This window comes from Balaenoptera musculus, chromosome 1, assembly GCF_009873245.2.
Source record: "Balaenoptera musculus isolate JJ_BM4_2016_0621 chromosome 1, mBalMus1.pri.v3, whole genome shotgun sequence".
Classification (NCBI taxonomy): domain Eukaryota; kingdom Metazoa; phylum Chordata; class Mammalia; order Artiodactyla; family Balaenopteridae; genus Balaenoptera; species Balaenoptera musculus.
In genome coordinates this window covers 20,353,359-20,377,341 of record NC_045785.1, presented here as the reverse complement: position 1 = coordinate 20,377,341, position 23,983 = coordinate 20,353,359, and the positions used below count along the sequence as shown (strand labels likewise).

The following is a 23,983-nucleotide window of genomic DNA, read 5'->3' as shown; positions in this document are numbered from 1 at the left end:
GTTGCTAATTTTTGTGAAAATAAGTTGTGCAGCAACAGATAACACACAGACCATGCATGGGGTCATCCGTAGTAACTGTTCAATAAATGTCAGCCAGTATCAGTCCCCTGACAGAATATTAGCAACAACGTTTGCTGAGTGTCTGCCACTTGCCAGATGTGTGCCATGTGCCTGGGCAAATTGAATCCCTCCTCTGCACCATGAATTTTCAGCAAGGGGTAGAGTGTTGGCAACAGTCACCCAGAACCCTAGACTTTCCAGGCTGGAAAGACCCAGAGATACCTTTACTCTACCTAACTCTCATTTTACAGATGAGAAAACTGAGGTACAGAGGTTAAATAATCTGCTCAAAGTAACAGAACTGAAATGTAGAGGAGCCTAAACTTGAACCCAGATCCATTAGTGCCTGGCAGCCTCTTCCTTGTTGCTCTGCACTCTCAGGGCCTTATAGTAAGGGTTTATTGCACCTCATTGTTTATAAAGCACTTTTGATACTTTAGTTCAGGATCATTTATGTAGAGCCCCCTCCAGACCTTATTCGCAACCCATGTTCCCTGTCGCTGGGGCAGTCCCTTTCCCTAAACGCCATCCACTCCCCAGAGCCCTTGTAGCTGCCCACAATGGCCATCTGGATCTGGGGATAGGGGGAAGAGGCCCATAGGGCTTCCAGCCCTGAGTGGTGAGATCCTGAGATGCTCTGCTGCCCTTCCAGGCCCAGTGGGCTTTGCCCTGGCACCTGGGGCACTGCATCATGACCTAGACCCCATGGACCTGCCTCTGGCAACTGCTCTGGCTTTAGCCTCTGGATCCAGTGACCTATCTGTTTGATCCTGTGATTTGGGATGATTCTTCAATGAGGATGACATCAAAGCATGTGGCAGGGATCTCAAACCATAAGAAAAACAGTGCCCATCCCACACCCTTTCTGAGGGTACTCCAGGAACGAAGGAGGCTCAAGGGGAAATCCAGAGGAAGAGGCGGGGCAGGCCCAGCCCTCCGGGGAAGGTCATGGGGGCTTCAGGGAGAACGGCACACACCACACCCGTGGAAAGGATCTGCTCTATGATGTACCAAGAAAACATCTAAGCAAGCCCAAGCTATGTGGAAATGAAAGGGGAGATGGAGAGTGGTTCCTCCCCAGCATCACTGCCCCCAGGCCTGCATCATCCATCCTGGGAAGAGTTCCTCTGAGAACCCTGCCACTGGGGAGGGGCAAAGACCTGCAGGGATCATCTCTTATGCTCGCCCCATTTGGCAGATGAAGACACTGGAGGTGGGTGTGGCTTACTGGGCATCACATTGCTTGTCTCTGGCAAAGCTGGACCTGGAGCCCAGGTGTCTGGGCCCCAGGCCAGGGTTCTCTCCCCCAACCAAGAGGCCTCAAAATCTCAGGTTTCTGAAAAGTCCCCTCTCTAGTGACAATCAAAAAGAGCACAGACTTTGGGGTTAAATTGGCCTATTCCAGATCTGCCAACACTAGCTGTGGGACTTGGGGCAACTCCATATGCCAAGCTGTGCCTCAGTTTCCTCATCTGTAAAATGGGGATAAGTATGACCTACTCGTGGTTGTGGCTAGGACTGAATGAAATAGTGCCATGGCGGCTTCCCTGGTGGTGCAGTGGTTGGGAATCTGCCTGCCAATGCAGGGGACACGGGTTCGAGCCCTGGTCTGGGAAGATCCCACATGCCGCAGAGCAACTAGGCCCGTGAGCCACAATTACTGAGCCTGCGTGTCTGGAGCCTGTGCTCCGCAACAAGAGAGGCCGCGATAATGAGAGGCCTGCGCACCGCGATGAAGAGTGGCCCCCACTTGTCACAACTGGGGAGAGCCCTCAAGCAGAAACGAGGACCCAACACAGCCAAAAATAAATAAATAAATAAACCCAAAAGTTAAAACAAAAAAGAAAGAAATAGTGCCATGGAGCTCTGAGTAGATGCCCAGCCCCTTGCGAGAACTGAATCAGTCAAAAATAGTGTTAGTATTGCTATCACCTTCCATCTTTACCTTTTCCTTGTCAGGCCCAAACCATTCTCCCTGCTGCTTTGCCTGATGGCTACTCAGCTGGGACCCCCTCTGGCACTAAATCTCCTCCTACTAGTAACAGACTTTGGGGGCAGTCCCAAATGAGAAGTCTGTCTCTTAGCTGGGTGACCCTCCATAAATCGCTTAACCTTTCTGAACTTCAGTTCCTGATATGTCAAAAAGAGAATCATAATAAACATGATCATTCTCGGACAAATCAGTGGCACAAAGAATGGTAGGGAAGGCGATTGTTATAGATTAAAAGAGATTAATGAGAAAAAAACCAACAAGATGCTACGTGTAAGACCTGATTTGGATCTGATTTGACAAACTAACTAAAAAGACACTTGAGGGCTTCCCTGGTTGTGCAGTGGTTAAGAATCCGCCTGCCAGTGCAGGGGACACAGGTTTGAGCCCTCGTCCGGGAAGATCCCAAATGCCGTGGAGCAACTAAGCCCGTGTGCCACAACTATTGAGCCTGCTCTCTAGAGACTGCGAGCCACGACTACTGAGCCCACGTAGCACAACTGCTGAAGCCTGTGAGCCCAGAGCCCGTGCTCTGCAAAAAGACACTGCAATGAGAAGCCCACGCACTGCAACGAAGAGTAGCCTCCGCTCGCTGCAACTAGAGAAAGCCCGCGTGCAGCAGCGAAGACCCAATGCAGCCAAAAATAAATAAATAAATAAAATTTATTGAAAAAAAAAGACATTTAAGACAATCAGCAGCCTCTGAAAATGGTCTGGGATTTAGATAATATTAAGAAATTTTTGTTATTTTTGCTATGATAATGGCATGTGATTATGTAAAAAAAATCCTTATCAGTTAGAAATGCTTACCAAAGTACTTATGGGTGAAATGACTCGATGACTAAGATTGGCTTTAAAATATTCTAGAAAATAGAAGTTTGTTGGGGTATAGATGAAGTAAGACTGGGGAAATGCTGAAAAGAATTGAATCTGGGTTTGGTCACGTGAGTTCATTATACCATTCTCTCTACTTTTCTATGTTTGGGATTTTCATTAATAAACAGTAAAAATGAAGATGCATGGAGACTTGCAAAGAGCGAAGCAGTAAAATGTGGTAGTTAAGAGCTCTGGGCTCAGATGCGCCACTGATATTCCACGTTTGTCTTCGTCTGTCAGTCCATAGCTTCACAGCGTGTTCTAATAACTGGTAAGGATGCTGTTTTATAACTTCCTGCTTCTGATGCTGACTCTGCCGCTCACTGGCTGGGGGACTTTGGCCAAGTGACTTAACCGCCCTGAGCCTCTATAACTCAGCTGCAAAACAGGGAAAATCATGATCCCTGCCTCACTGAGTTATTTTGAAGACTGAACAAGAGGGAAGGATGGAGGGACTTCCCTGGAAGTCCAGCGGTTAAGACTGGACACTTTCACTGCAGGGGATGCGAGTTCAATCCCTGGTCGGGGAACTAAGATCCCTGCACGCCAAACGGCCTGGCCAAAAAGTAAAAAAAAAAAAAAAAGGGAGAGGGATGGATGGAAAGGGCTTAGCACAGTGCCTGACGTGCAATAAGCACTAAATAAATGCTTCAGTGTGAGGAGCACAGGTTTAGGAGTCAGGCTACCTTGGATGTGAACCCCAGCTCAGCTCTGCTACTTGTGGCTGTGTGACTCTGGCCAAGCCAATTAAGTCTCTGAATCTCATTTCTTCCTGGGAAAAACAAAGATCAAAATATCTCTCTTGCAGGGCTGTTGTGAAGATTAAATGACAGGACATGTTTTGCTGCCCAGCGTGGCCCATGTGAGAATTTCCTTTTCTCACCCCTTGACTTTCAACAGTGCTGGCCTTGCCAGCTCCCAGGCTGGAGTCGATCCCACTGTCTATTTGTGTGGTTTTTGCACCTGAACTGCCAAGTGTGGCTAGAGAAAGTCAACAGAGCCACGTGAATGGCTCCTCTCAAATGGCAAATCCGTGTTGGGAGACATCAGCGAGGCTCTTCTGCCCCCAGACAGCCCTTCCACCCCTCTCTAGGGCACTTCCTCCTATGCTTCACACACTCATGCTCCTCTTCTCCCTGCCTCAGCCTCAGAGGTCACCTCAACTCTCTCTTGACTGATGGAGGTTATCAATATGAGCACATTTCTCTCCATCTCCCAACACCGCTAATTCTAACCTCCATCCTTTCCTCTCTCTCATCCTCCCAACTCAAAGGTTGGAGTGTCCCTCTCCTTCCCAAGGCTTTAGGATTTATGCCATCAACCCCAACACCCAGCTCCACTGTCTGTACCATCTCAGCCAAGAAAAACTCGCTCAACTACCTCAGTCTCCCCCAAGTCTGACAGTAACCCTGCTGCTTCTATGTTTAGTTTGCTCATTCACTCATCCACCCATTTAAGAAATATTTCTTTGTACCTACTACGTGCCAGGTGCTGGAGGTACAGAGACAAATAGAGACAGTCTTTGCCCTCAGTCTTTTAAGTCCAGAGGGAGAGCCAGACTCACAGCTGGCAAGATGACAAGTGAGATGTAAAGGTGGACCCATGTTTGATGCAGAGATTGACTGGATGTGCAGGAAGGAGGAAGGAGGAGCCCCAGGATGGCTCTCAGCTTTCTGGTCTGTGCAAATGGCTGGATGGGAGTGCTGTCCACCGAAACATGAGACAAGGAAAACGGAAGCAGGAGGTTGGTTGGGGGAGGGAGGCGGGGAGGAGATGGTGTGTTCTGTTTGGGGTATGATGAGTTTGAGGTGCTATTGGGACATCCCAGTAGAGATCTCCAACAAGTCTTCAGCTTAAGGGAGAGAGGGGTCTGAACTGGAATTAGAGATTTGAGAATCATTGGCATAGAAGAGTTGGAATCACGAATGGATATAGAGTGCTCTCTGCTGCAAGTAACAGATTAATGACACTGTCCTGACATTTGTTATCTCACATTTTAGAGGGCACTTCTGGGGGTGGGTAGACTGACAGCACAATGATGGCACCAACGACCCCAGTGCTTTCTGTAGTTCGTCTTTGCCATTCTCAGGGAGTTGATTTCCTTTTCAGACTTGTCCCTTCTTGATTGCAAGATAGCTGCCTCACTCTCTCATAACCTCATTCAAAGGCAAGAATGAAGCTTTCTTCTTGCACTTTACTTTTTATCAGGGAGGAAATCCTTTTTCTTTAGCCCACCTACACTAGCCCTTGGGTCTCCTTGACCATAACTATGTCACTTAGGCAAAAGAGAATGGGATTCCACGATAGGCTGAAGCCTTTGTCTCCTGTGGCAGTGAAAAGGCCCTCCTTCCTGGAGAACGGTTCTACCTTATGCCTGAACAAAACTGAGCAAGGAAGAAAAGATGGCCTCTTTTCAACTCTCATCCTCCTCCAGCCCCTGGCTGGCCTGGCAGTGTTGACCTACAGTTCAGTAGAGACTTGAAGAGCTTGGACTTCTGAGTCAAGCATATCTGGGTTTTGTCCTAGAGCCCCTTCTTACAACCTGTGTGACTTCATACAAGTTATTTTACTTCTCTGTGCCTGAGTTTCCTCATCTGTGGAATGTTGATGATACAGTAGTTCTTACGTTGCTGGCTATTGAGATGATGAAATGAAATAATGTGTATGAATTGCTTAGCCCAGTACCCAGCATACAGTAGGTGCTCAGCTAAGTCTAGCCATTGACATTTTGGGGGGACTACCCTCTCCTTGAAATTGCCCACTCCTTGTCCTCTAGGCCCCCTCCTCTTTCTGTGACTGGTTGCCCCTCTTCTTCTCCTTCCCATTCCCCTTCCTAAGGTTGGCTCTTCTGCCTGCACTACTCACTAGGTCTCGTCTCAGGGCTCCAACCATTAACTCCTCTCCAGGCTGAGGCCGTCAAACTACTCTCCTGCTGCCCCTCTTTCGTGAGATCATGGACACTCCTCCTGTAGGTTCTACAGCCTCTTAGGCTCATCCTGAGGCCTGATGTTACTGCTCCCACTCTTGCCCCAGCACCTTATACCAATGTCCCTTTGCGTGACATTCTACCTTAAAGACAGCCGTTGGAACTGCTCTAATGACTTCTACCTGCTGACATGGACGACGGTCAAGAAGGACATGGAGAAAATTTTAAATTTGTGCAGAGAGCAGACAGGAACATCTGGATAATGTCTAAGTGGTTAGGTAGGGATTCGTGGCCCTACGTGATAGTTATTTCTGTCTGTCTCCCTCCCTAGGCTGTGAGTATCTCAGGGCAGGGAAAAGGATTACTCCTTTATCTATCACCTTGGTGCCTGATGTATGGTTAGTACTCAGAAAATGTGTGATGAATGAATAAGATTCCTGGCTTTGCCACTTACTTTCCAAATGACTTTGAATAAGGTCCTTTCTTTCTTAGACCTCAGTGTCAAAATCTATAAAATGAGGGAAATAGACTCTGTCTCAAGGGAGCCCTTTCAGTATTAAAGTGGAATTAGGGACTTTCCTGGTGGTCCAGTGGTTACGACTTCATGCTTCTACTGCAGGGGGTATGGGTTCAATCCCTGGTTGGGGAGCTAAGATCCCACATGCGGTGTGGCCAAAAAAAAAAAAGTGGAATTAGTGGCCGAAGGATGGAGGGATGGGCTAGCCTGGGTGTGTGTGTGGGGGGGCTGGGCGGGGACGGGGCGGGACCAAGGTCTTTAGCAACATGCTGTGCTGGGGATGGACCTCATCTGGGGAGCTGCCCAGGACTCCAGAGGAGGGGATGGACCTGATTTAGGTCAGTGAGAGGGCACTGGCTATTAACCCCACAAATCCCAGTGGCCCACTCCCTCCTTACCAGCCTACTGTGGGAGGAGACTAATTTTTGGAGGAAACTCTGGGTACCCAGTCCTGCCCCAAGCCTGTCCACGAACAAGCTGTTCTTGTTTACGACCCCCGTCCCAAGGGAACAGCTATTGCTCATCCTTACATGTGATTTGAGAGGGCTGGTCTTTCAGGCCTGGAGGAAACTCAAGCCTCGCCAGCCGCTTGGCATTGGAATGCTCAGCTGGTCCCTTGCTGGGGCTCATGTGACCAGGGTCCGCTATAAATATCAGAGGGGCCACAGACCAAGGCAGAATTCGGGCTCCAGGAGAAGAAGGCAAAGAGGCTCCAGGCGGGTATTTTGTGACAAAGGCAAGACCCCAGATCTGCTTAGAGCGAGGCAGGTGAAGGAGACAGCCAGGTGGGTCCCCACATCTCCTGACAATATGGATTATAAGTCAAGCCTGATCCAGGATGGGAACCCCATGGAGAACCTGGAGAAGCAGCTGATCTGCCCCATCTGTCTGGAGATGTTTACCAAGCCAGTGGTCATCTTGCCATGTCAACACAACCTCTGCCGGAAGTGTGCCTGTGACATCTTCCAGGTCAGTGCTGGGTATGGCCTAGAACTGGGGCCCCAGGCAGCTACTCAGTTTTCCTGTGGTGAAAACTAAAAGAAAATTTCTTTCTTAGCCCAGGACCCTTCCAAACTGGGGCTGTTTTCTCCCCCTCTGAAGTGAACCCCTGCAGAGGCCTCTGGAAGGGGCCGAGGGGGCTAGGGAAGCAGCTCTGGCTGCCCCATTCCTTCTCCATGACGCACATTTCCCCTCCCCACCCTGCCTGTAGCTACTCCACCCCTGTCCTGAGCACCGCAGTTGACTCTCCAATCAGGATTCCAAAAACCTCAAGTGATAAGTGGGAGAGACAGGCGGAGAGGGGAGAGAAACCAGACCCTGGGGGCTGGAGCCAGCTCCAAAGTGGCAGGGTGCCCAGAGTTTAGGAGGAGGGTGGCCGAGAGGCACTGAGCCATGGAGGCATCTTACCCTTTGAAGCTGTTCCCTATAATATGGTGCAGGAGGGGCTTCATCTCCCTAAGAAAAGAATGGGAGCGATGTGCATCCTGGTTGGGAAGCAGGCCTCAAAATTCCCCAGAAGCACTTTACAGAATGATCACTCACTACTTTTTCTTTAAAGTAGCAGCCCTAGGAGCTGGCTCTAATTATATGCCCATTTCATAAATGGGCAAACTGAGGCTTGGAGAGAAAAAGTTGCTCGCCTGAAGTCATTCAGAGAATTACTGTGACTTGAGCCTAGGTCTGCTGACCTCCAGACCTGTTGATTGCTTGGTTACTTCTCAGGTGCTCCCTGTGTAAGCGGGCTGGTTCTCTCATTTCAGGATAGGGAGCTTTAAGTCATCTTGGGGTGAGGAGGGGCAAGGGTAGTCAGAGGTCAGAAAGGGAAGGAATTGAGGAGGGAGCCCAGGCCTCACCTCTGCCCTTGTCACCAGCAGGCTGCAAATCCCTACTGGACCAACCGGGGTGGCTCGGTGTCCATGTCTGGAGGCCGTTTCCGATGCCCCTCCTGCCGTCATGAAGTGATCATGGACCGTCATGGAGTGTACGGCCTGCAGAGGAATCTGCTGGTGGAGAACATCATTGATATCTACAAGCAGGAGTGCTCCAGGTCAGTTCGCCCGGCGGCTGGGAGGCCATCCCCTCTCCCCAGCCCATCCTCTGAGCCCAGCTCTCCAAGGCCCCATCCTGCTTCATCTGCTCAGGATCCAGTCCCCTAGCTGGAAGAGCTATGTTAGCCAATCCAGAGAGCCATCTCCCTCTTCCCCAGGCAGGAGCGGAGGCTCATCTTATCCCGCAGCCCTGGCTTTTGGTGTCACCCAGTGAATGGGAGGGGATCCAGACATTAGGCTGTCCTCCTGGAAGATACTGAGACAGAAACCAGGGGAAAGATGAGATGTACGAGGGAGAGAGAGGCACTGGAGCCAGCTAAGTGGCCCTGATAAGCAGAGAAATCACCCAGTGAGAACATAGCCAGTTTCTCCATAGTGAGAACACCAGCGCGAGACACTGGGAATGCTTCCTGCTGCTGCTTCATGACAATCCTATGGCTCAGCGTGGCTTTCATCAGCCCTATTTCATGGATGAGGAAGCTGAGGCTCAAAGAGGTGAAGTCAATTACCCAAGGTTTCCCAGCTGACAAGTAGAATTGCTGGGACTGGGCCCGGTCCATCTGGCTCCAAGTCTCCCTATTTGTGAAATAGCCACTCATTCTCAGGCAGAATTTGTGCGTGGTGGAAGTTGTGCAGTGTTGGGCCTCAAACTGGGGAGAGACACAGCTACCAGGGAGATCTTTACAAATCAGGACATCCTGACAAGACTTCCAGGCTGCTGACCTCATGGCCCCTGTGGTCCCAAACCTTCACCAAGTGCCTACCTACAGGCAGTATCTGGCCCCCCAAAAAGGTGACAGACCAGTCCTCGCTTGAGAAAGTTCTGACCTGAGAACTGTTTGCTACTCTGACTCTGTTACTCATGCACTGTAGAATATTGGGTAAGTCTTTGGGCCTCCTTTTCCCCTGTCTCCAGAAAGGGACAGTAAGATTTGTTATTGTGACTGTCAAGTAGGATTTTGATGGGAAATGTTAAAGATATCAAATATTTATTGAGCAGCTACTGTGTGCAGGCACTGCACTAAGTATTTTCCATGCATTATCTCTGTTTAATTCTCACAGTAATCCTGTAAACCATTCTTACCCTCATTTTCTGATGAGGAAATGGAGGCTCTGAGAGGATCAGAGGTTTGTCCTAGGCCACTCAGCTAGCAAGTGGTGGAGCTGAGCGGGAGCCTGTCTGACTGACTGCCCAGTGAACATTCTTAACCGCTACTGCCTCTTACGTAGCTAGAGTTCAACACTACAAAAATGCAATGATATCGTTGATCATGATAATAATAATAATAAAATCAATATTGCGCCAAAATAGTAGCCCACCCAGTGTCAATCTAGGAAGAGCATGTTGTCAAGGCCTTTCCACAGCGTTGAATGATGATGATAGTTATTGAGGGTCTGCTCTGTGCCAGGCACTGCACATTCAGTACAGACAATTCCTGCCATGATCCCAGTAGCTCTGGGATGAAACCAAGGCTCAGAGAGGTGAAATCATTTGTCCAAGGTCACAATGAGTAAGTGGCAGAACAATCTGGATTTGAACCCCGATGTTGGTGCCTGGGGTTGGGAGGATAGGCCACTGGGATGACAGAGGACACAGGTACCAGACCCTCAGGATCTTGCCTCACCTCTGCACCTACTGCCACCCCAGAGCTCCGTTCCCAGGGGATAGAGACAGGTGGCAAAGGGAGAGCCCTGCCAGCATGGGGGAGCCCTGGGCTAAAAGATGCAAAAAGGTAAGTCTGGAAAGGGGCCTATTTAAGACCTTGAAGGGACAATAATGCCCAGGGTGTGATCAGTCATGCAAGGTTCTTTGGAGGGGAGGCACTGACATGATGGGGGACAGTCATTCTGAGCTGCCTGCTGTGTTAGGGGCTGGGAAAGCAGAGGTGTGTAGATGTGCTCTTGGCTCTAAATGAGTGTATAGTTAGCTGGGGCAGTAAGACCTAGACCCAAAAAATGGAATCTCAGGGAGGAAGTGACCCCGAGAGAAACAAAGAAAACGTGCCAGAGGCCCTAAAAGGAGAGAGAGAGAGACAAAGGGAGAAAGTCATCCTAAGAGTGTGTGTTTGGGAGGAAACAGAAAGAAACGATTCTGGACCCTGGAAAGAATCTCAGACTGGAAATCAAGGCTTGTGCTGGGCCATTGGATGGCCCTGTGTTGCCCATGTTCTAGTTGTGTGACTTGGGGCACACATACTGCCTCTCTCTCAGAGCCTCGGGGCACCTTCACGGCATGCTTACTGATTTATTCTTTCTACCTGTATTTAATTACCACCTTCTCCATGCCAGGCACTGTACACTGCAGATTCAGGGGTGAAGAGAATAGGCAAGTTTCCCTGCTTTGATGGCGATTACAGTCTGGTGGATTAAATATAGAATTCAATGAGGCCATGAGTATAAATTGCTTTGCTCGGATCCCAGCCTGCTGTAACCAAGAGCATGGGGACTATAATTAGAGCAAATGAACTCTAGCCTCCCATGCCCTGACTTTCTGGGTGACCTTGGGCAAGTCAATTCACCTTTCTGGGACCCAGTTTCCTCTTCTCGAAAATGTCTCAAAATGACTCTGGGATTCTGCAATCCTTCCCATGTCCTGTACTGGTAAGGCCTAGGGCCAACTCCATCACTGGAGTTTGAATCCTAGTCTTGGTGTCATTGGCTTCCCTGGTCCTGGGTCCTCAGAGGATGGAAAGAAAAGGGTTTGGGACAGCCCACCACTGAGAGCTTGGGTCATAGATCTGGGGTGGCCTCCTGGGGCTGGGGGAGGAGACAGGGACTCGAGACTCCCACCTCATGACTTATGACTCTTCTCCACTTCAGTCGGCCCCTGCAGAAAGGCAACCACCCCATGTGCAAGGAGCACGAAGATGAGAAAATCAACATCTACTGCCTCACATGTGAGATGCCCACGTGCTCCATGTGCAAGGTGTTTGGGGTCCACAAGGCCTGCGAGGTGGCCCCACTGCAGAGTGTCTTCCAGGGACAAAAGGTGCTGACCTGAGCCACTTCCACCCCCAGCCCGAGCCTGCTGGACATACGATTCAGGATGCGGATTTGATCCCTGTAGATCTGCTGAGCCGGCCTTTCAGGAATAGTCCCCCTGGAGGGACTTCCCGACCGCAGGGCCAGCAGCCCTTGCCTTCCTTGGGGAGGTGGCTGAGCTCATGAGTTATACTTAGAGCCACTTGAGAGCATCTGGTGTGGCCCCAAGGGAGAGAGCAGATCCCAGGGCCAGGCCATCAGGGCCCTCTCTGGCCATGACCTCTACCACCCAGTGTGGTTTGGGTCCCAGATACCCCTTCCTGTGCTGGTCACCTCTCCCTAGATCCCTCTGCAGTAGGAGGCAGCTGACAGTCCTCTCCCTGGGCCTCTGGGCCTGTGGGAGCCCCACCATGCTGTACATGCAGTAAGTTGTGGCTCCCGTTTCTATACTCTTTCCTCCCCACCTCCTACTCTTCTCTTGATCTCTCTCTTCTAGAATTCTCCAACCTCTTTCTTTTATGGATCCCTCCATTCCTAGAAACAAGCCCCTCCTCTGCCAGCACATTGCTGTGTATTTTGGGCAGCTCATTTCCCCTCTCTGGGCCTCATCTGTAAAATGAGGGATGCAGTATCCCTCTGATATTTTCTGCTCTGGACCTGAGCCGCACCTCAGAAAGAGGCTCTTTCTCGCAGAGAGGGGAGTGAGGGTGCCATTTTGCTGCCACTCCCCAGGGGGCAGGCCCTGAGACTAATTTTTGTCTCTCTTCTCCTGATCCCCCACCCCTTCCTCCCATCTAGACTGAGCTGAGTAACTGTATCTCCATGCTGGTAGCAGGGAACGACCGTATTCAGACCATCATCACTCAGCTGGAGGACTCCTGTCAAGTGACCAAGGTGAGGGGACGACTAGCTCTGCCTGGGGGTTCGAAGCCTCCCAGTGCAGCTTGGTCTCTGGGGTGTTCAAGCAGGGATGGTGGGGGAGGGACTGACTAATCAATTCATCCACCTGCTCAACAAACGCTTCTTGAGGACAGCTGTGTGTCAGGCTCTGCCAGAGGTGCTGAGGATGGGGCGGTGAGCAAGACAGACCAGGTCCCTGACTTCAGGCAGTGTCCCACCAATAATTCCCAGCATTTATTCAGCACTAGTAGCTTTTAGAACAATGTTCTCCAGTGTGCTGTAGACTAAAGCTTCTCAAACTTTAATGTGCATGCAAACCACCCTGGGATCTTGTTAAAATTCAAGTTCTGATTCAGTAGGTCTAGAATGAGGCATGAGAGTCTGCTTTTCTAACAAGCTCCCAGGATTTGCCCAAGTTGCTAGCCCATGGACTACACTTTGAGTAGCAAGACCGTAGAGGCGGAAGGCAACTTTTCTATCCTTGCAAAAGCACCCATGATTTTCCATCTCCCCTTGTGGGGACCTGGAAATGAGATGGGGGAAAGGGATCATTACATTTCTGGTGGACAAAAGAGTTGTGTGAAGGATAGGTTTAAATGAAGGAAGAGGGATGTTGTTATTACCCATAACAACATAATAACGTAACAACGTAATAACTGGGAGGGGCTCCCAGTCTGACAGAGGATACTAGAGCCCCCAGTCTGATGAGATGCTATTATTATACCCATTTTATAGGTAAGGAAACTAAGATGTAGCATCAGTGTTGGACAGAAGGAAGCCTCAATGTGGAGGCCACTAGGGGAGGAGCAGCTTCTCCACCTCTCTGATAACCAAATGATGCAGAGCTTCCCAAATCTGGTGTTGGTCCTAAAATGGGAGGAAGAGTGTGACTTGGGGAGGCCCACATACATCATCCCATCTGACCTTAGAGTCTCTACTTTTGAGGAAAGGTGTAGCTTTCTCTATGACACCAGCCTCCAAATGTTACTGGTGTACTAAGTGGCTAGGAAACCTTAGCAAATGCTTTCTTCTTGCTAAGGCTTCATTTCGTGTTCTGTAAAATGGGGGTGCAGTAAATCTCTCCCAGCTTCAGACTTTTTATTCCTAGCACACCCATCCCAAGAAGGAAGCGTTGGGGATAGGAAGGAGGACCCGCAGGATGTGACTCCAAGATCTCTGTCCCCAGGAGAACAGCCACCAGGCGAAGGAAGAGCTGAGCCAGAAGTTCGACGTGCTGTACGCCATCCTGGACGAGAAGAAGAGTGAGCTGCTGCAGCGGATCACGCGGGAGCAGGAGGAGAAGCTCAGCTTCCACGAGGCCCTCATCCAGCAATACCGGGAGCAGCTGGAGAAGTCCACCAAGCTGGTGGAGACAGCCATCCAGTCCCTGGACGAGCCCGGCGGGGCCATCTTCCTCTTGGTGCGCAGGACTGGGAGGGTGTGGGCACTTCCGCTCAACAGCTCTGTCTGAGGGTCAGGTCGTGCTCCATCACTGATCACCAAAGAATGTGCCCTTGGGCAAGTCATTTAATGCTCTCCAAGCCTCAGTTTTCTCATCTGTGAAGTGAGCATGTAACAGTTCCTACCTTCTTTCCTCTTAACTGATTTTACGAGGATCATATAAAAGGATGTTTGCGAAATGGCTTTGCAAGCGGCAATATACAGTGTCCACTTCGAGACTACTAATTGAGCACATGCCGTAGGTCAGCCACTGAGGTGGAGACACAGATGAACGAGACACAGCCCTACCCTAGAAGAGCTTCTTGGGGGAGACATAAAAGGATCAGCTATAAGATTTTGTGAAGGAAGAGTAAAGTTCAATAAAAATTGAACGTTTCCTAAGCACGTACTGTGGGCCAGGCTTTGTGCTATACATTGGGTATAAAAAGGTGATTAGATACGATTCTCATCTTGAAGATTTGAGAGTTTAGGAGGGTTTAGACTGATACTCCTAGAATCCAAGCTTCCTGCCAGGAAAACGGGAGGGTCCTAGGATGATGAGCAAGATGTGGGCAGACGATGGACAGAGGGAAAATCCAAGTTCTGTTCTGCTAAAGCTGAGGAGCAGGTCACAGCTGGGCTAGGGAACGGCACCAAGTGCCCATCTGCAGAGCCCAGTCACTGGTTTTGCTGATTTCCTGGGGCTACCCTCTCTGCAGTCCTAACCCTTTGCTCTTTCTTTTTCCCCACAGAGTGCCAAGCAACTCATCAGAAGGTCAGTGTCTCTCCAGGGCTATGATCCAAGGCCCCAGCTCCCTTCAGGGCCTCTGACTTCTGTCCAGAGGGCCTCCTCCTTTGCATTAGGTCTGCTGGGAGGGTCTCACCCCAGGCTAGCTTTCCTTGCCTTTGTATCCCTGCTTTCTTGGACCATCCATTCTGCTTGTGACTGGAGAGGAAATACTCCATCCTCCAGGGGGAGTCACTGGGTGCAAGGCCTGGGTGTGGGCACAAGCACGCGCACTGGTATAAGTTAGGGCTAAAACAACTCCTTCCTTCTCTGAGGCCAGAGATCTCACTGTGCTCCCACCCCACCCCTTTTTCTCTCTCCCCTACAGCATTGTGGAAGCGTCCAAGGGTTGCCAGCTGGGGAAGATAGAGCAGGGCTTTGAAAACATGGACTACTTTACTTTGGACTTAGAGCACATAGCAGACACCCTGAGGGCCATCGACTTTGGGACAGGTAAGGGGCTATTTCCCCCCAAAAATCAGCTTCCCTCCCACTGAGCCCCACATAGAGGCAGATACACTAGCAAAGACGCCCAGATATCAGTTAAATTCATACCGCCAACTTCTGGATGAGCCCAGAGCCCACCACAGTGCCTGGTACATAATTGTTGCTCAATTAATTATGTATGGATCTGCTATAGGGAGGAACCTGGGGCAATAGAAAGAGCTTGGCAACTGGAGTCAGGCAGACCTAAGGGCAAATCCGGTTCTACCACTTCTTATCTGTGTGGCCTTTTGGAGGCTCCCTCCACCTCTGAAGTTAGGAGCTTCATTTCCTAACTTTAAACTTAGGTAACAAATGGGCCTACTGATAATGACCACCGAATGATGCTGTTGCAACAAATAAGATATTGCTTCAGAAGCCTTTGTAAGATGCTAGACATATACTAGTTATCGCCTAAAGCTAGTCTTGGCTTCAGCTTCTTACTGCTATAATCGCGGATATTCAGGCACCTTAATTTATCTATATTCTGTCCTTGCTTCTGTTTGTGATTACTCTTCCATAACGTACATATAATAATTGTAACAATATAACCATAACAATAATAAAGGAAAAATAATAAGAGAAAATGAGGCAACCAGATGGAGAACAAAGATTTTGATAGTTTGCTCAAGGTTACACAGTTGAAAGATAGCTAGTTAGCCAAGAAGAAAGAGAGGGCGGATCCAATTCTGCTGAATGTTGCATTTGTCTGAGAGGTGATGTTCCAATGATCTGCTGAGAGAAAGAAAGGGGGGTAGAGGTTGTTCAGGAACAGGGAAGAACTGTGAGTGGGCTGGCAAGAGAAAGAGAAAAGCTTCTTGGCACCTTCTGTATCTGCTCTCCTGCAAGCTTTCAGACTCTGATGTGTTAAATCTATTCCCAGAAGCCCAAATGTACCCTATTCTTGGGTAAGGACAAAATGCATCCCACAGCTGAGATGTCAACGGACTTGGGTGTATCCACTGCTGTAGAGCATCTGCTCCACTGTCACCCTCCCTAAGCTAAGATAGTCAAGAGTGGATCATACTATGTGAACAGTCTGACATTGTGACTGTCTGCACTGCCTTCAGTAATCTCCCTGAGCCTCCGTGTCCTCATGGATACCTGGGGAGAGTACCCACAGCTACCCTTTATTGAGCACTTTCTATATCCGGGGCACTGAGCCCTAGACGTGAATTTTGTTGTTTAATACAACAACTTTAAGAGGTAGTTCTCTTGTCATCTCCATTTTGTAACTGAGGCAATAAAACCAAGGAAAGGTGAGCGAATTGCAGAGGCCACACACCAGTAAGTAACTCCGCGCAGATTCTACCGAGGGCCGTCTGGGGATTTTATGAGGCAGTGCGTGTACAGTCCTTAGCACAAGGAAGCACTTGGCACAGAGTAAGTTCTCAGCAAATGCTGCTATGAGTAGTTAACTGTGATAATGGTTAAACCACCACAAAACCATTCCCTGGGTTATGCACAGATCCCAATTGTCAGTTTGGAGGAATTAACTCTTTCAAGTCTCTTCCCAGATACTCTTGACAAATGCTCTGAGTCTGTAGTGACCCCTCAGGGCCCCCAAAGGCTTAAGGAAGTGGCTGGAGAGAGGGGGTGGGGAAGGGGCACGTCCCCTGTGAGTAGAGCTTGAAGGCGATACCCCGGGATGGGAGAGTGAGCACAAAGGTTGTGGCAGTCACTGTCTGAGGCTCAGTTTCAGACAACTAAGGAGCAGATGGCCCCAGAAGGGCTCCACGCCCCACATCCACGCCTCTGTAGGCTAAGGAATGCGGAACACTGAAGAAGGAGTGCTAGGCAAGCAGATTTCAAAGGCTGAGCAGATTCCTTCAGAATAAGGACTCTGATCCCTGAGAATCAAGGCGTTTTTGTCCCATTTTCCCCAGGTAAAGTTGATCTGTCTAAGAAATGTGCAGCGGTACACAGTGTGCTTCCCCAAAGGTCCCTCCAGTTGCAGGCAGATCAAGTGACAGACGCTGCTGCTGCTACTGGAAAAAAGGAGGTCTTGAGCCTCCCTTGCTTGGAAGGGTGTGGGAAGAAAGGAGGAGGTTGGGGAAGGAGGACACAAGCCCATCACCTCCTGGGCCAGTGATGTCACCGCGTGGCCGTTTGACCCCGACTGGTTGTGGAACGAGTGCTGTCTCCAGCCTGGATCTCCTTTGAGCCTCTCCTCTGAGACACCAGCCCCAATCTAATGCAATTGTTCTTTGTCACACACAGGTGAGGAAGAGGAGGAGTTTATTGAAGAAGAAAATCAGGAAGAGGAAGAGTCCACAGAGGGGAAGGAAGAAGGTGAGAAATCCGTCTCCCTCCTTTCATTCATTCATTCATTCAGTGACAACATGAGATCCCTACTGAGTGCAAAGTGCTGTGCTTGCCGGTGGGGTGATGTTTCTTGTTCCCAGTAGGGGTTTTAAACCTATTAAGGTAAAGTCGTGTTCCCTTTACTCTTAGAGAACTCCCCCAAACTATTCATAATAAAAAGCTCCCATTTTACATCTAAATGACCTTCCTAAACAGAAAGTGACACAGCGTAACAGAGGCAAAAGAGAACACCCACAAGGCAGGCTTGGCCCAATGTTCAAAATTTTAAAAATTAGTTGTCAACATTTTTTAAATTAGTAGATTTTTTAAAAAGGATGTTTTGTTTCTGTTTTTTTTAAAAGAAGAGTTCAACTAAGACTTTGGATTTTCACCTTGTCAAAATTTGGAAAGAGCTAACAACGCTGGGCTTGCCCTTCTCCCTAGTCTCAGAGAGCTGGCTCTGGGAAGTGGTTGCCTCCTTTGGATGGGACATCCATTTGCTAGTTTGCCCCACCACTGTCAGTCTGCCTGCTTGACCGATTCATGTCACCTGGCCCCATAGGTATTTGAGTTTCCCAACCTGGCAGAGTATAGTTAAGGGCCTGGGATCTGAATCACAGCTTTACCACGGACTAGCGGTGTGTTCTTGGGCAGTTCACGACTTTTCTGAGTCTTGACCTACTCATCTATGCAAGGGGGCATAACAGTACTGACCTCAAAAGATAAGACTGTAATCAGAGTAAATTAGGTAATCATTTAACACAGTGTCTGGCACATAGAAATGTCATGTTTGCTAATGTTATTATTTTTCAATTCAAGTTATTATTGGAACTAAATTCCAACCCAGCTAAAAAATACAAAGTAGCCTTCTAGAGTTTTTTGCATTGGATCTGAAATCCATAGCATTTAGGCAGCTAAATTCTATTGCAATTTTAAAAGGAAGAGGCCAGGCAGGAATTGGAGTCTGATAATTTTGTCACTGCATCCTGGTAAGCCCTGGATCCTCCTGAGTCCCCATCTCACCGTGTGTTTCTTCGTCTTTTTCTTTCAGGACACCAGTAAGGAGATGGAGGAGGGAGAGACCGTCTAGATGCAGAGAGACTGGGGAGGGTGGGGATGGGCCCAGCTGCCTTGGTGACAGGCCCAGGGTGGGAGGGGTCAGGGCCCCTGGAGGGGCAATGGGGAGGTGTGTCTTCTCTCTGCTCAGAGAGCAGGAACTAGGAGCGGGACCTCACCGCGGTGTCCAGCGTCACGAACCAGAGTTGGAAACGTGCTTGAAACAACCACACTGGATACTTTTCTACGTTGGTGCAAAATGGAATATTTTGTACATTTTTAAAATGTGATTTTTGTATATACTTGTATATGTATGCCAATTTGGTGCTTTTTGTAAAGGAACTTTTGTATGAAATTGCCTGGTCAACGTGTGACGGGCGATTGTTATAAAGAAGGGAAGGAAGCCAGGTTGATACAGCCGCCCACTTCGTCTCCTTGGTGGGAGGGGCTCCGTAGCACTCACAGACCTAGGAAAGGATAAGGTACTGTATTTCAGTGTCTATTCCTGACATAAGGGACAACGACGGAGTTCGTGTTACATGTTGTTTTAATAAATGCACAGCGCTTTCTTCCATTTATTACCAAAAGAGCTGGGGTTTCATTCAGCCTTTTTTCCAGAGAGGACAGTTCAGGGTAGACGGACAGAAGGCCTGATAGGAAGAGTGCATCAGGAAGTAGACAGTGATGGCAAGCCCAGGTTTCTATCCCACCAAAGAAGTTGTCCTTTAAACCCGCATTTCCCAATGAGAACTGCGTGGAAAACTGGCCCTGAGAGGACCCTCCAGAAAAGGGTTCAATGCCTTATTTTCTGGTTCTCCAGAAAACAGAGCCTGAGGGAAAGAGTAAACACTTTAGTTCAGCTACGTTCCCAGGGCAGCCAGAGTGAAGGGAAGTGGAAGCAAGTCAGTAAAGGAGGGAAGCAAATCCAAAGTATCGTGTTACCCAGCTGGCCACAGCTTCACCAAGAGACCCCTGGCTGCTTGCTCAGCCACGGGAGATGCTTCTAGCAGGTTACAAAGAACAGCTTGCCTCAAACAGTTCATCAGAGGGAAGAAGGGAGAGACCTGTCTGCTGGCTTCTTTCACCTCCCATCTCCCAGGATTGGAGTTTGCCTCCCGGAGAGTTAATGACCTTGCTCTTCCATTGCATCACTTGGCCCTTTGGGCAGCTGTGGGGGAAGCTAGAAGGCACCTGTCAGCTGACCCTGCAGGTGGTGGGTGGAACAGAGCCTCCGGGGGCCAGTGGGGTTGGGTGTGTCTTGTGCCAGTCTCAGCCTATCAGCAACCAATGTTGTGGTTAGACTGGCCCTTGTAGTTCTTATTATGATTTCAAGATGCCCTTAAGTACTAACCATCAGGAAATTCTGAAAAAATAAACGTTTATTACTTACAAGATCTGCAAATTACATAGCATCCCTGGGGTCATGCAGTGAGTTCGCGGGTGGAGAGAGGGAGGGAGAAAGCAAGAGCCTGAGTTCTGCTTTTATTGGGGTCTAGGGTGGGGGCCTAGGGTTTCAAAGGCTCACTCTTTATTGGTGAATTTAGAACATAAGAGAGGGAATTTAAAGCGTGGGAAGAGGAAAAAAAGCGAATGGCTCAAATGGTCAGTTAGCAAAATCAACTAAGATCTCCAAAACAAAGGAGCCTCAGTGGGGAGATGCAGCCTGGCTCTTTATCTAGTGCTGTGGCTGGCAAGGTGTTTATTAGAGATAGCCCTGAAGTGGTTGCCTCTTTTGAAATGGATGGCAGTCAAAGCTCAAGTCAGGCACTCACATTACAAAAAAGAAAAAACAAAACAAAACAAAAACTTGTCAGGGCTAACGGCAGGGGTGCTAGAGCTACTGCTGCCCCCGCCGCAGTGGTCACCATGGAGGCTCTGCTGGAGCCCAGATTTACTCCAGGGAAGGCCAAGACAGCCACCCGTGCTAGCCGATGAGGCGATGACCGCGGCTGAAGAAGCATCCAGGCTCTTCATGAACAAGGGGCCAAGGGGCTAGGAGAGAGGTGCAGCTGAGCGAATCTGAGGTGGTGCGTTAATTGGGTCTGAGACACCCCAGATTTAGAAATCTGAGGAACACTGCAGAGTCTGTCCCAACTTTTCGACATTCAGAACTCAGTAGCAACTTAAGGGCTCTGAGCAGTCCTGCCATAATCAAAGCTGTTTAACTTTAGACAAATTACTGGTCCATCAAGTTCATGGTGTTTGGAATACCACCTGATCTTTAAAGCTCTTAATATTTCTTGGTAGATTGACTATATAACCCAGCATTTTCCAACTTATTCATTCACATGACATCCTCCAGAACTAGCATTCTATGGAATTCACTTTACAAAAATGTTTTAAACCCTCACACCTCTGCCCATTTTCACTTCCGGGAGTTTTTCCAAGGCTAACTCAGTCCTTAACTTTGAATTTCAGGTAATCAGATTTTGCTTTCATTTCTAGTCCTTAAATTCTGAAGCTTAAATTTTTTTAAAAAAAATTGTGTAACATATTACATACACACAAGTGCACAGAACTAATTTTAGAGTTAAATAAACTACTGTATAGTGAAATTCCATGCTGTTACTTAGCAGGTCAAGAAAAGGAACATTATATGTTTAACTGGATCACTTTGCTGTACATCCGAAACACTGTAAATCAATTATACTTCAACTAAAAAAGAAAAAAAAAAAAAAAGAATAGGGACTTCCCTGGCAGTCCAGTGAAGACTCCATGCTTCCACTGCAGGGGGCACGGGTTTGATCCTTGGTTGGGGAACTAATATCCCACATGCTGCGCAGTGCAGCCAAAAAAAGAGAAAAAGGAAAAGAACGTTATCAAACCCAAGAAACGCATCATGTGTCTCCCTCCTCCTGCTTGGAGGTAGCCACTATCCTTTTTTTTGTTTTTCCACTGGACCACCAGGGAAGTCCCACCACTATCCTTTTTTAACAATCATACACTTGCTTTTCTTCATAGTCCTAAATTATCCTCCTATAGAAGACTGAAGGAATTTGAGGCCAGAAAGTTAGAAGCTTTCATCACCTTGAAATCACAAGAATCAGGATTACAACCTGTCCACATTCTGTCTCCAGATTTCTTCTCCAGGTTACTGATCACATGTGAGATAGGCAGTCCATCCACTATCTTGTCACTTATCAGAGGGAGGAGGGAGGGCAGTCAAGGCTCTGTAGTCAGAAATTTGAATTCCAGGGAGATACCCATTCTTTGCAGATAAGGGAATCTCTACTTTGTCACACAAAGGGCTCTCACAAACCAGAACACTTAAGGGTGGTATGAAGGGTTCTTGATCAACAAGTTTCTTTTAACATTATGCTGTAAGGAAACTGGTTTCAGAGGGTTATTCCATGAATCTTGAATACAGTTCCATAGGCTGCTGCATTAGAATCACCAGAGGTTTATTTTTCCCTAAACCTTTAATTCTGGGAAATTTCAAACTTATGGAAAAGTAGAGGGAATAGTATAACATACCCTCCATACTCATCACTCATTTTCAACAGTTACAGACACTTGTTTCTTCTCCATCATTACTCCCTCCCCCCACCGGGATTATTTTAAGGCAAATCCCAGATATCATGCCCTTTTATCCTTCAATACTTTAGATAAAGGTTCTTTTCAAAATCATAACCATTTATACCATAAAAAATGAACAATAATTTCACAATAGCATTAAACTCAGAAGTTTAAAAAATATAGATTCCCAGACCCCCTCCCCAGACCTACAGAATCAGATTCATTGTGGAATGTAGGTGTTGACCAAAATAAAAATGCACAACACAAAAGTTGTGAGTTAAGTTTTATTTGGGGTCCTTACTAAGGAGCTGCTCCGAAGAGGTAAGGGAGGAGCCAGGATATATATGAATTTTTTTTTCTGGGAAAAACATGTAGTCTGCTAATCACAAAAAACAGACATCTCAAGTTAATGATTTTAGTGCTTTCCTATGTAAGGGAAGCTGCAAGAATCTGGCATCATTAAAAATTTTCATTACATATGCATCTTAACTACCTAGAAAAATACTTATTTTTCTCCATCCTGAATTCTTCTCAGTGGCCGACTGTAATAGCTAATGGCTTGATCCTTGTAGAACTGGAATGGCAGGAAACATTTTTTTCTTTATAGGGGAATCTACATTTTTAGAATAAAATTGTTGAGGTCTGCAAATTGCTAGGTCATTAGCATAGGACCTTCTGGGGATCTGTGAATAGAATGCAAGTGGAGTAGTTTTTCAGCATATCAAAGTCTTAACTAATTAGTCAAACTCTTGCAAATCAACTAAAATGCATCCTAGAAAAGTATTAATTTAAGGGAAATTTGGCATAAAAGTTTGAATATATGTGTCTGGATCCAATTTGTAAATCTCCATATATTGAGAATTTACAATGTGCTTTGCATTAAAGGGAATGAGAGGGACATAGATGACACACTTTTTTAAAGCATAAATGTTTTGCCCTCAAATAAATTATAAGATTAATCTGAGCATAGGGCAGTTTGAAACTGCAACACGACTGAGATGGCCCAGCAAGAAACCCCTGTGAACTGCACCTACCTCACTTACTCTCATCTGATTAAGTGACCAGCCCTATATTTGTATACTTCTTTATTTCAATCCAATTCACAGGCATTTAACTAAGTGCTCAGTAGGTGCTCAGAGCTCAACTAAATTGTAATAGAAGTACAAAATACATCCCAGCTCTCAAAGAGCTTAAAATCTAGTGGGGAGATCAGGTGACTATATATCTGAGATGATAAAAGCTTATGTAGAGGTCCTCAGACTTTACTGTGCAGAAAATCCCCTGAGAATTTGTAAATATGCTGATTCCTAGGGTCCACATCCAGAGATTCTGATTCAGTTGGTCTGATGCAGGGACCTGGAACCTGCATTCTAACACCTTCTCCAGGTAATGCTGAGCTTGCTGGTTCTAAGAGTATACAGGAAAGCCAGGAAACCTGCGGTAAAAGTTGTCCACACTCAGAGTCCAGAGAAGGTGGAAAGGCACTCAGCGGGGACCCAATCTAGGCAGGCATGCCGCTGCCATCCTTGCTCCTTGCACTTAGTTTCCTAACAAGATGACTCCTTTCGGGGAGACACTGAAGGAGCCCCTCCTTGTCCCCAGTGGTGTGGGATAGAGGCTCACACCCTTGTCTCTTGTCTCTGTGAAGGGCCATAGCCAAGCCAAGGTCCCCAGGGCCCTTGATGATGGGGTGACTGGCCAGGGAGGTCCCCAGCCCAAAGTTCTTTTTATGTAGAGGGCCTATCAGAGGCCAGTGTCGGGGCCATAGGCCCCTGCCCCTCCTCCCACCCAACCGCCGGGGGAGGGCGAAGCTTCAACTGGGTGGGGCACCAAGCCGGCAGGAAGGGCCGGCGGGCTTCTCCCGGAGGAACACCACGCATGGCACCTTCCTGGGGCTCCTGGGAACTGCTGCGGGGCAGTGGAGAAAGGATGGTGTGGTGGTAGTGGTGTCAGCTCTGTCTAGATGCTGATGTCGCTGCTGAAGCGCGACCCTGCTCCGTGTAGCGGTGGAGATAAAGCCGGCCACCCCAAATCTAATCCGAGCGCGCAAAACGGGAGGAACCGGCGCTGCTTCAGTGGCGCGGATGGATTACTCAGT

General features: G+C 48.2%; 1 protein-coding gene across 1 annotated transcript; it reads left to right on the top strand.

The window, feature by feature from the left end:
- The first annotated feature begins 7,036 nt into the window (after nt 1-7,036).
- Nucleotides 7,037-18,947, top strand: TRIM63 (tripartite motif containing 63). Its single transcript, XM_036869907.1, has 9 exons — nt 7,037-7,338; nt 8,244-8,416; nt 11,238-11,406; nt 12,198-12,293; nt 13,486-13,719; nt 14,492-14,514; nt 14,855-14,979; nt 17,230-17,301; nt 18,365-18,947. Exons 1-9 carry the CDS (start codon nt 7,180-7,182, stop codon nt 18,373-18,375), a joined length of 1,062 nt encoding a protein of 353 aa, XP_036725802.1. The 5' UTR covers nt 7,037-7,179; the 3' UTR covers nt 18,376-18,947.
- Nucleotides 18,948-23,983: the final 5,036 nt, after the last annotated feature.

Bases quoted from the DNA above. Each gene is read 5' to 3' on its own strand.
- TRIM63 (XM_036869907.1), top strand. From the start codon at position 7,180: ATGGATTATAAGTCAAGCCTGATCCAGGATGGGAACCCCATGGAGAAC. The intron at 8,417-11,237 runs GTCAGTTCGCCC...TCTCCACTTCAG, and splicing joins TACAAGCAGGAGTGCTCCAG to TCGGCCCCTGCAGAAAGGCA. The intron at 12,294-13,485 runs GTGAGGGGACGA...CTCTGTCCCCAG, and splicing joins ACTCCTGTCAAGTGACCAAG to GAGAACAGCCACCAGGCGAA.